Source organism: Vigna angularis, chromosome 4 (genome assembly GCF_016808095.1).
Source record: "Vigna angularis cultivar LongXiaoDou No.4 chromosome 4, ASM1680809v1, whole genome shotgun sequence".
Lineage (NCBI taxonomy): Eukaryota > Viridiplantae > Streptophyta > Magnoliopsida > Fabales > Fabaceae > Vigna > Vigna angularis.
Window position 1 is genome coordinate 41884267 of NC_068973.1, and position 12403 is coordinate 41896669.

At 30.0% G+C, this 12403-nt stretch overlaps 1 protein-coding gene across 1 annotated transcript; it reads left to right on the top strand.

Moving 5' to 3' along the window:
- The first annotated feature begins 429 nt into the window (after positions 1 to 429).
- LOC108329957 (SH3 domain-containing protein 2) lies at positions 430 to 5861 on the top strand. Its single transcript, XM_017564364.2, has 10 exons — positions 430 to 706; positions 1997 to 2119; positions 2221 to 2290; positions 2742 to 2893; positions 3864 to 3965; positions 4112 to 4312; positions 4426 to 4488; positions 4621 to 4773; positions 4861 to 4935; positions 5560 to 5861. The coding sequence occupies exons 1-10, from the start codon at positions 647 to 649 to the stop codon at positions 5674 to 5676; spliced, it is 1116 nt and encodes a 371-aa protein (XP_017419853.1). The 5' UTR covers positions 430 to 646; the 3' UTR covers positions 5677 to 5861.
- The last annotated feature ends 6542 nt before the right edge of the window (positions 5862 to 12403 follow it).

A 12403-nucleotide genomic window follows, 5' to 3' on the forward strand; every position in this document is an offset into this window, starting at 1 on the left:
TAATTAATCTTAGAAATAGGTATATAATATAGACGTCAATGTTACAAATTCATTAAATTGTAAACACGTGAAGGCGTGAAGAGGCTTGGAGTAGGTTGACATGTTCACTCATTAAAATGCAGTTATTATTTTGTACCACTTTTCGAAAGGGAGAAAAGTAATAGAAAAAAATGTTTAAATTATATTTTCTTAATTTGTAAAACGATTTTTTTTTTACAATTTAAGCTTATATGTTTTGAAAAATTACAATTTTGTATATGTTTCGTTCATGTTGGACTTAACATATTTATTTAAAATACTAAAAAGAAAGAATCTAAGCAATTAAATTTATCAATAAAAACAAGCATGTAAAATTTGACAAATGAATCAAACATAGAGTTTTAAGAATCTCAGACCAAAATTAAAATTGCTATTTAACCATAATATAATTTATAATATATAAAAAGCCAACTAAGGTGCCCAGGGAAGGAACAAACAAAGCCCCTGTCTATGACATATAGAATGAAATTTCTTTCAACGTGATTTGAAAAACCTCTGTCTGTCTCTTCCTTTTCTCTGTGATATTCAAACATCTTTCCTACTGTTTCGGCTGAAAACGCATCAGCAGTGTGCGCGGCGGTGGAAGGTGGATCAAAAAGGATTCTGAATGGAAGCTATCAGAAAGCAAGCCTCCAAACTTCGAGAACAGGTTGCTCGCCAACAACAGGTTCCCTCTCTCTTCCTCTCTCTGAATAAACCTATTTCGATTGCCAGATCTTTCTCCGATCACCGAAATGCATCTCTTCCAATAGATCAATACAAATACACGCCTCTTCAATTCGATTAGGATTATAATTTACTTCGCATCGATAATTCCGAGTTCTGACCAACCTTGTCGTACTCTCGCACTGCGGAAATGCTTAAGAAGTCTTGTAATGTTTGATTCACCAAATTCTTAGAATAATAAGCCTAATTTTAAGCTGCTCCGTCGCCGATTCGGAAACACTGCATAGTTTAGAACTTGATTGGTGAATTAGCAATTCGTTCAGTTACATTAAGTTTCTACTTGAAATAAGCTTTTTAAAATAACTGAATTTATTGATTTTTTTGTATTGATCTGATGATGTTCCGAAGGGAAGGTGGCTTTAATATTTGGTAAGTAAGTTGTTTGGAATTGCAATGGTTTTTGATTGGCTACGAGCTTGGTAATCAAATACATTGTTTAGGGTAAAATGCATTTTTAATCCCTAATTATATGGCTTAATTTGGATTTAGTGGTCTAAACAGTTGTTGTTAGTTTTTTTCCTGTATTAGCACTAGTGATGATGTGACAAGCATCCACCGCATGATGGTCACTTACTAATATGATGGTGCCGGTAGACGTGTGTAGCAATTCTACTAAGTGCTGTACATGAGCCTATTAATTATACGCATGTAATTCAAAAAATCAGTGTTATATTTTAGTCATATAGTATGTTCATTCCGAAAGATAGAAGGGTAAAAACATGTCCTTGTGTTTAAAGGCCAATTTGTCATGTCTTAGCTTCTGACTGAATGCATCTCTCAGCAAAAGTCCAGAAAATATTAGATAATCTTTGACGCACTAGTATTTGTATCCTACGCAGAGATTAATCTAACAAAGGTACACTGCCATGCAATTTACTGTCCTCCCAAGTCATTATACTGAGATGAATATTAATTGGATCCATAGATATGGCCTTGGCTCCTCCTACCCCAAACAGTAAAGTAAAATAAAGTAAACTTTGAGATAAAGAAAAATAGTTTACACCCAATACTATTTTACAATATCAGTAACCTGTCCCTGTGAGACATTGGAACACTTAATTAAAAAGGTTTCATTTATTTGACTGTGGTCTGAAATATGACGATTACCACTTTTCGTGAATGGGGTGAGTGTATGTATGTGTATGCACACACATACAGTTGATTTTTTGCTTTAGATGATTTTTTGCTTTCTTCCCCTATTGAGGTTTTAACCACAATTATTGCTATTTAGGCTGTGCTTAAACAGTTTGGGGCTGGGGGATATGGAGGCTCAGATAATATGGTTACTGATGAGGTGGAACTTCAACAACATCAGAAACTTGAGAAGCTTTACATATCAACACGGGCTGGAAAGGTTACTTGGTTTTTCTGTACCAATACTCTATTTTTGTTCATTTTTTTTATCTCCATTTATACGCTCTCTCCTTGGCTGATATGAAATATATTGTTTTTCAGCATTATCAAAGGGATATTGTCCGTGGTGTGGAAGGTTATATTGTAACTGGATCCAAGCAAGTTGAAATAGGTCAGTTTGGTTGGTGAAATTTTGTTTGTAGTTAGTTTTTGGAACAGAGTGTATGCCATTGTGTAAGACAAGAAAAAGGAGGGTGGGATGGAAATTGTGCTTATAATTAGAGAAATTGGAGTGCTGTTAGAAGGAATGAGAGAACAATTACAGGAGAGGTAATAGAATGTATACTAGACAAAAAGCTATTGAAGAGGATAACTGCAATAATGGGAGAGGAATGGAAATGTGAATGAGCAGGAGTGAGAAATAATGGCAAGGCAGAACAGAATTTTTGGGAGTAAGTTGGTAGCTTAGGCCACGGAGGGTATAATCAGCAAAGGTTGTTATCTTATATTTCTGCATTTTTTTCTGGCATGTGTTTCCGTATGTTGAGTTGCTTTTCCCTGTAATGGAGATTTTTCCCTGTGAGTATTGTTATTGAGTTACCACCATATCTGTTATTTAACAGGAACAAAGTTATCAGAAGATAGCAGGAAATATGGTGCAGATAATACATGTACCAGTGGTAGTACGTTATCAAGAGCAGCGCTAAACTATGCACGTGCCCGTGCACAAATGGAGAAGGAGCGTGGAAGCTTACTAAAAGCACTTGGAACACAGGTAAAAAATGCCCTAGCACATGCACACTCATACATCATAGCATTCTGAAGTTAAAAAGTTTCGTGCCAGTACATGTGATTTTTGTGCTAAAGTAACGTGGACCAAAGCATCTTAAAATACAATCCTAGTTATATATTGTCACTGTTTGGACTGATACTACATATTTTCCGGTTTTGCTGCCTTAGCTTTAATCCGGGCTCCACTGTCCCTGGGGAAGCTGTGTAATATCAAGCAGTTTCCCGAATCCTCTAAGTAGTTTATTAACTTGAAATTTAAGTAGTGATATTTATTTTACTGTATACATTTCTACCATTTCCCTTTTGAGATATTATATCTTTTAGCTTCTGTTATATTATACACACTGCACACCATTATTGTGCCTGATAAATATAAGTAGGAATAATATGGCTTTATGACATTAACCAGTATCTTCCGTTTATGCATGAATCCATCATATAGTCATTGATAATTTTATGAAAGGTTCTGATCTGGTGTCGGACATGTACATGTAATTCTTGGATTTAACCCTAACTGAACTATTTTATCTGGAATGAATAAGATACAGAATTATAGCTGTTTAAATGAGAGACAGAGCCTTGTTACTGTAGTAACATTGCGGATTTGTGACCTAGGCCACAGGTTCACATCTAAGGAAGCCCCATTTCCAATTGCAATGATAAATTATGTACATATATTCTTCCCTGGCAAACCACGTTAGTTGGGAGTCTCGTACATTTCTATAGATGTTTAGATTTGGCATCACTGGTTTAATGCTTGGATTCCGTCCTACTGAACTATTTTATTGACTCTGAATGGCCACAAATGCTCGAATTTATTTAATCTATGCTAGGTCTAGTCCTAACTTTAATTGAATTTGATGGTTGACACATACATTCACCACGTTAGTCTTTCTTGCTTATTGACCTAATCTTTCGGAGACTGAACATTTTCAGTTTTGGTTGATGCTTAGGTTGCGGAGCCCTTAAGAGCGATGGTGATGGGAGCACCATTGGAAGATGCCCGACATCTTGCTCAACGATATGATAGAATGCGGCAGGAAGCTGAAGCCCAGGTACCTGTAAATTTATGTTTCACTTAATTGTATATTTTTCATTTGTCACCAGCTTACTTTTTGGTAAATGTCGGAATAAGTAAATATTTCATCGATGATTTTTTTCTGTGTACTTTGTAATTACATTGTTTTTTAAACCTAGACAGGCTATTGAAGTTTCCAAACGCCAGGCAAGAGTAAGAGAAACACCAGGCAATACTGAGAATGCTATGAAACTGGAAGCAGCTGAAGTAAAGCTCCAAGACCTAAAGACAAACATGGCCATATTGGGAAAAGAAGCAGCTGCTGCAATGGCTGCTGTTGAAGCGCAGCAACAGAGGTTAACCCTCCAGCGTCTTATAGCTATGGTATTACAGTTTTGCCATATTATGCTGCAGTTCTTATGTTTTAAAATCTTAAATCTAAGTTATCACAAATTATTACTGTTACTTGAATCCAATGTTCTATTTTTAATATTAAGGTTGAAGCAGAGCGAGCATATCATCAAAGAGTACTCCAAATACTGGATCAGCTAGAGGGAGAGGTAATCCATTGTATCCGTTGGTCATTTTTTCATCATATTCTCAATATAAAAGTCAAATATGCCATTAGAAAGTTACATCATTTTCTTTCAGTATCAACATATGATTGTATGACGTTTATATTTGAATAACAGATGATATCAGAACGACAGCGGATTGAAGCCCCTCCTACACCAAGTGTGGATAACAGCATGCCACCACCTCCATCATACGAAGAAGTAAATGGTGTATATGCTTCTCAAACACATAATGGCTCAACAGATAGTATGGGTTACTTCTTAGGAGAGGTTAGAATTTTGCTTGTACAAAAATTAGATATTCTGCTAAAATAATAAGTGATTGCTTACTTTATTTTCTGCTGTTTACTCGTGCAGGTTTTGTTTCCCTACCATGCGGAGTCAGAAGTTGAATTGAATCTATCAGTTGGGGATTACATTGTTGTTAGAAAGGTTTGTCACTTACCAAGTCTAACATTACATCTTTTGGTGAACCGAAAAGGATGTCATTTTATTTGAAGGAATCAAACCACGATCCTCTGCCTCATATCTCCAGCACCGAGTTCTCTGCGGCCAAAATCTGAACCATATATTTACATTTTCTCTGTTTCTTTAAGTACTATATACCAACTGATCCACGGCTGAGATTTGGCTGTAGACAACTTGTTGCAGAAGATCTGATTTGGAATCGATTTCTTTTTCCTTGGGGGAGGGTGCTTTATATTTGGCTTGTTTTGGTATTTACAAACCTGTAAAATCAAAATTTTGAAATTTGACTTGTGAAAAAGGAAGTAAACTACATGTATACCATCTAACATGATAGCGGAAAACAGTTGATTGAGTTGTCGGTTATGAATGAATGATTCAAGACCACAATGATTGTTTGATCATTTTGCTTGTGCCTGATGTCATGACATACTTGTCTTGGCTATAAAGGAATTATGGTCCTGCAAGAGCCTGTATCCTTTGTGTATCACGTTCGTGTTATATTTAAAAGAGGCCTTGGTTATGGTGCTGGTGAGGATAGGTTTCCCTAAAATCACTTTAAATTGTTCCTAATATGACTTTGATTGACAGGTGACCAACAATGGATGGGCTGAGGGCGAATGCAAAGGGAAAGCAGGTTGGTTTCCATTTGGTTACGTTGAAAGAAGGGAGCGAGTCCTTGCAAGTAAGGTAGCTGAAGTGTTTTGATTATTTTTCTGCTGATCAGGGTTGAGTTGGTGGTTTCTTCCCCAAGGGTTTTGTATGTGTGTAGGTTTTGGTTTGTGCTTCATGGATACCAATCCATTTGTGATATATAGATGATGACAACTTCTTTCTTCTGATTATCATTTGTAGCTTTGATTTCATTTAAGTATTAAAATATTTATACTCTTTCCCGTTTTTAAGAAAAAAAAATCGTAGCTAAATCCATGTGTGAATGAATAACTTGGTTATCCATAGTCATATTATATTATATAACTGGCACTTGTATATTTCAATTTCGGTTTTGCTCACTTTTTAATTAAATTAAATAGAATGTTTTTCTTTTCTTGCTTAGGTATTTTTAGCATTCTTGTCTTGGTTTGGTACTGTGCATTTAAAATTGGGTACTGATTTCTGATACTGAGCCTACTTTTATTACTAAAATTAAAATTTAAAGGGTAGATGTTTTAAATTATTCATTATATTATAATAATTAAATTTATTATAAATAACTTAATACAATGATTATATTTGCTTTATAATAAAGGGTTTAAATTATAATGAAATGTTATTTATAATTACTCTTCTTTTTACAAATGTTGAAATTTAATTTGAAAATGAAAATTGAAAGGGGTAGATGATTAGGAAAATAAAACGTAATTTTATTGTATGAAAATTAAAAGAATTTTAAATCAAAAGTAAGAATTGTATTGAAAAGGATTAAAAAGGTTAAACGTTGGAACTAGGCATAATAAATAAATTTTGGATAAGGATATTATTTGTTTTGATAGAAAATCTTCGGATTGCATATTTGTAGGGGTAATATTCAATGTTTTCAATTAGATATATAGATGAAGATGACGGTATATATATATATATATATATATATATATATATATATATATATATATATATATATATATATATATATATATATATATATATATATATATATATATATATATATATATATATATATATATATATATATTCGTCTCATTCATGTTTAAATTAATACATTTATTAGGTAATTTAGTTTTGTTATTTGTGTGATTTCCTTAAAAAGATATATTATAAATTTCTGATAATATAAAAAAGAGATATATTTAGAATTTTATATAATTATACTATACTTTTTAATATTTGACTTCCTGAATAATAAAACATATTCTTTTAATATTAAATATTATGATAGTGTCATGATTTTTTTTATATAAAAATGATTTAATTGATATTTGAAATAATAATAATAAAAAAATGAGTATACGAGTATATTCTATACCCAATAGAAGTTATATAACATTTAGTAAAAGTCTTAATTTTTTTTTTCAATCTTATACAGATGCACGAGTATTGTGTATTTTCCTTAATATCACCATAACATGTTATAAGTAATGGAAAATTAAGAATAACTAAGTTACAAATTGAACAAAGTTATGAATAAATAAATATTAAAGAAAAATGATAATTGTATTAAAAAATACGAAAGAAAAATGATATATAGTTAAATATTGTTAAAAATATAAATTTTACATTAAATAAAAATAAAAAATTTAACAAAATATAGTGTAGAAGTCTTATAAACCAATTACTTCGGATTGACAATGGTGCTAATGACTTATGTGAGTTTGACTCAAATCTTTATTGTTGTTATGTCTTTTTGGTGATTTTTTTCTCAAAAAATCCATAATAATACCATTAGGTGGATCACGAAATTATTGTTCAACACTAGTTTAATTATGAAAAATAAAAAATATATATTTTGTTTATGAACTATCAGTCTATTATGTAATTTTAAAATATATGCAACGTTATGCAAGAGATTTCTAGGAGGAAAAAATAAAGTGAGAGATAGAGTCGAAGTCTAGTAGGACAAAAAATCACCAACGAGTGAAGAAAGAAATACAACAACCAGTGTATCACGTGCAAGTTTGTGCAGAAAAACTATATTGGAGAACAGATTGTCAATTCTTATTTTATATATTGGGGTTTCATCTATTGTTTAATAAGAGAGTTTTTGATTCACCGATTAATTAATATTGTTATTGAAAGATTTTACAAGACTATGTCATGTGAATTTTTCCTCCACAACGAGGTTTTACAGTGATAAAAGAAAACTAGTGTGTGCTGGTTTCTCTCTTATATGTTATATGAATATTATTTATACAAGAAATTGGTTTTCGTTTTGTTTGTTTATTTGTTATTATAATGTATGATCGTACGGTCAATCCAAGATCAGATAGTCTATATAGTCAGACGTTAACTTGGTGACTGAACGACTATGTTATACAAACCGAACGATTATCCTTAAACAACAATTAGACTTGATGAAAATTAGTTTACACAAAACATGATTAACACCAATTTGTTTATGATTAAGTCGTCAGTAATTCAAAGTCTAGTCCAAAATTTTAAAGTAAATAGTTAGGTAATTGAATTTATTATGCATTAATAACTAAACTTGTCGAATATTTACTAACTTTGACATCACAGTATTAAACCTCCCATCTTAATTGAATGGTATAGAAAACTAACCACAATAAAAACAAACATCAGGATGCTCACGACTTAATAAACAAATAACTTCGTAACTGAAACCATTATTTTTACTATTAAAAGTCTTTATATTAATATAATGTACTATTACTTTTTTTTCTTTCAATAATTATACATTAAATACAATTTAAATATAACAATTAAAAAGATGAATATTAAAATAATAAAAAGAATGAAAATTGAAACTACGTTATATTTTTTTCTTAAAAATATAACATTAATTTAAATTTTTTTAACTACTACCATTGAAACGGCTTATCTTGTCAATCATTGTATTTCAAAACAACTCAATCTTTTGTCCACACTCGGTGAAATATTTTTTAAATACAATTTAATATATTAGCTCTGAATAAAACATTATGATTTCACATTGAATTGCCATTAATAGTAAAACATAAAATTTTATGATAATCATGCTAGAAAGACAACGTATGGTAGGTGAACTACTAAAGTTGTGCCAAGCATGATACAATATGCCTTCACAAATTTTTTCCTTGTCAACTTTCCATAGACCATGGACCGCGACTAATGAGTACCTCAACTTGTTTCGTTTCTTTTGGTGTTTATTATTTTAGTGAGGAGAAAAGTAAAAATGTGAAATTTAGAAGTCATACCCTCATTTATTTATTTCTTTACTTTGATGGGTCTACGTAAATTTCATTTCAGCAAAAAAACACTTTACAAAAAGTAAAAGAGTTATAATAAGCGAATCTTTATATTTTTATAAAGAAAAAAATAATAAATATTGAATGAAGGTAAAAAAAATTATATGTATCAAAATATATTTATATAAAAAGAAAGAGTAAAATATGCACTGTTTTAAATAAAATTATTAAAACATTAAATATGTTTTTCTTTAAATATTTTTGCTCCAATCAAAATAAAAATATATTTGTTTAGATTTTTATAAGATTGAGGAAGGTAAGGGATCCGTATTCTGAAACAAAAGTGTCCCAATTACACGTGAGCCACTAAAACGGTTGAATGTGGAGGTGACAGCTTGTAGCTAACTTCTCATCACACTCACAAACATCTCCAATCAAATGGACCACTAAATATTTTATATTTAATTGCATATGCCTAAAGCTAAACAACTTCACAAATAAATAACTTAAGTGAGATTATAATATATAAATATGTTCAAACTTTATTTTTAACGGTTGATTTTAAATTTTAAATTTATTTTTTAAAATAATATTAAAATTTATTTTAACAAAAGATTAATTTTTTTTTACATTTGTCATGTCACCGTTTATCAACTTAATTCCACATGAGAAATGTGTGTTAATTAATACTGCATAAACTAAAAACAAGATGAAACTACATCATATAATGAATACAGTCTTATAAGTTAATGATAGTTTAATTTTAGTTTTAATCAAATAACATAATCATGGTTTTCATTAATAAGTTGGAGAATTGATTTAAAAAAAAAACTAGTTTACCAATAACTTGAAAAAATAAATAAATAACAATCATCACGTTCAATCAATAACAAAATCTAAAAAAAATGAGATTTGAGTATATTCAATAAAAATAAATAAAAAGAACAGTACATAAGAAAACCACAAATTTGACCTTTACAAATTTTTATTTAAGTTTACTGACAGATTTGGAACAATTCCCATTATTCTTACAACACATTAGCAACAGATCCTGATTGATGAATTTGTTTTTATATGTTTTTCTTTTATTTTTTTGTTTCCATAGTTGTTGGTTAGTTGGAACTAACACATCTTTCAAGCTTGTTTTCCTCTAAGACGACCCCACAATTATATCTTACTTCCTTTCTCTTAATTTAAAGTTTGCAAATCACCATCACTCAAAAAACTTTTATAGGTTTGGATTGGGATAGATAGTCTTTTAAAATGGAAGCAAGAGCTAATAATTTCTCAGTACTTGCAATCCCCATCACACACCTTTTTTTCCCTTTTCTTTTCTTTGTTTTTGGTTTACTCCATCTCATCTTTGGTTTGGCTTGCAACCAATTTCAAATTTTCTATATAAATTCAATCATTATAACTTTTACGGACATCAAATTTCAACTTAATATACATCACATTCAATTTAAACTACCCTTATAAATATCTAATTCCATAAATTTGTCAAACACAAGTATAGAAAAAATTGTACTCTAAAATATAAGAAGTTTAATATAGGATTTAAACAGAGAAGTTCATACCTCCCAAAATTAACTTTGAACTATTTGCGATCAATTGTCTCACTTATTTGATTAATTAATTTATAACAGTCTTATCCAATCAGTTAACCAAATATTTTAGTTCTTACAACAGTTCTTACAATATTTTAACTTTTTATGTTATTGTTTATATTAATACGGTAATTGTTTAGGAATGTAAAGTCCATATTAACTCCCACTAACAATGTTACAATCAAAAGTTTTTAAAAATTGTCTTTCATTCTAATTATATTCTAGTTATTTGTTTAATATTACTTGAATGACATCTACAAAATATGTTTCGTTGTTAAAATTAGTTTAAACTCGACAGTTCAGATAATTAATGTACATTAAATGTAATTATCTGTATTTGTAAATTTTGAAATAAAATTTTAATTAGTGTTAACTTAATTGCGGTCCATTTGATAATAGTTACATTTTAACTTGTTATGTTATTGTTTATATTAATATGACAATTGTTTGGGAGTGCATAGTCAATATTAACTCCCACAAGTAATGCTATAATCCAAAGTTTTCAAAGATTATCATTCATTCTAAGTTTTTAGTAGTCTTATGTAGTAGTTCATCTAACAATGTTTGGGTAACACCTGAAAAAGATGTTTCGATATAAAAATTAGTTTGAGTTTCATGGTTCAAATAATTAAAGTTAATTAACTGTATTTTTATCTCAAATCTGTATTTATAGATTTTATAATGAATTTTTGATTAATTTCACTCTAATTGCAACTCATTTAATAACAATTACATTTAATCCTAATTTGAACTGAATTAAAAGTAATATTTATATAATCTAATCGATCTGTCTATTAATCATAATTGCACGATTTTAAAAACGTTTCAACATGTTTGTAAACATGTTTGTCACATAATAAATAAGAAAAACTGTTCTACTTAACACTAATCAAACGATCATACGATACAATAATTATTCTTAATTTCTTCGTATTTGTCATTATTCCTTGATGTTTTTGTCTTATTTTGAAGTCCTTGTTTGTTTTGTGGCTCTAGCCCTGTTAACCATTCATTACTAAATTATTTTATTCATATTCTTTTCCTGGTCAGAGTCTCTCTTCGTTTTGCGTTTGAGCATTTTGTGGTTTTGCCAACACAGCAAACGTAACGTCAGCAACCAAAAGCCAACGGGACATGTCTTTCTCCTTCCACCGTGGGTTCATTCCCAATTTCAACGCCATTCGCCCAAAAGCTACACAATAAAAAAGTCACAATGTAAACAAATTGAATTCAAACAATGTCAGATTACCATAATGCCCAAAACAAAATGTAGAATCCAAAATTCAAATTATTTTCTTCTGATGCATTCATTAGTTGTTTAATGTTAACAACGCCCTTTATTACACACTTGTCTTTGAAAATTCAGAACCTTTACCTATTGTGGATTGATTAATGTTAACAACTCCCATTTATTACGTAGTATTATTGATGTTTTTCAAAAAATGCATTGACAAGTGTTAACAACACATTTATTAACTAAATATTTCCCGACTAGAGTTTTATTTTACATTTAGAAATAAAGAACGAAAACATTCTCATTCAAACACGGCAGAAGGAACCATTGGATTAAAGATTTAGTAAATGCTTAAAAGATTAAATAAAAAGTCTTATTTTAGGAGATTAGCTCATTCTAAAAAGAATGACATAAATAAAAGTCTAAAATAATTATTATAAAATAAAACTACAATGTTGTCTTATTATTGATGATGGAATGAAATGGAATTATTGGTGATCGGCGCAGTTATTCCCGCTCAACTTCGCATGCTATTTTTGAAAGGCGTTTGTCAGCACTATTTTATCGTGCGCGGCGCGGGTCCTTCCAAACGCTTTAATTCAATTTAAACCCTTTCATTTCACCCACTTCATTATTGTCCTGGTAAACTTAAATTAAATTTAAATTAAATTTATTCCATTTCATAATAATAAAATTTAAAATTCAAACTCTTCTCGTTCAAAACTAAAAAT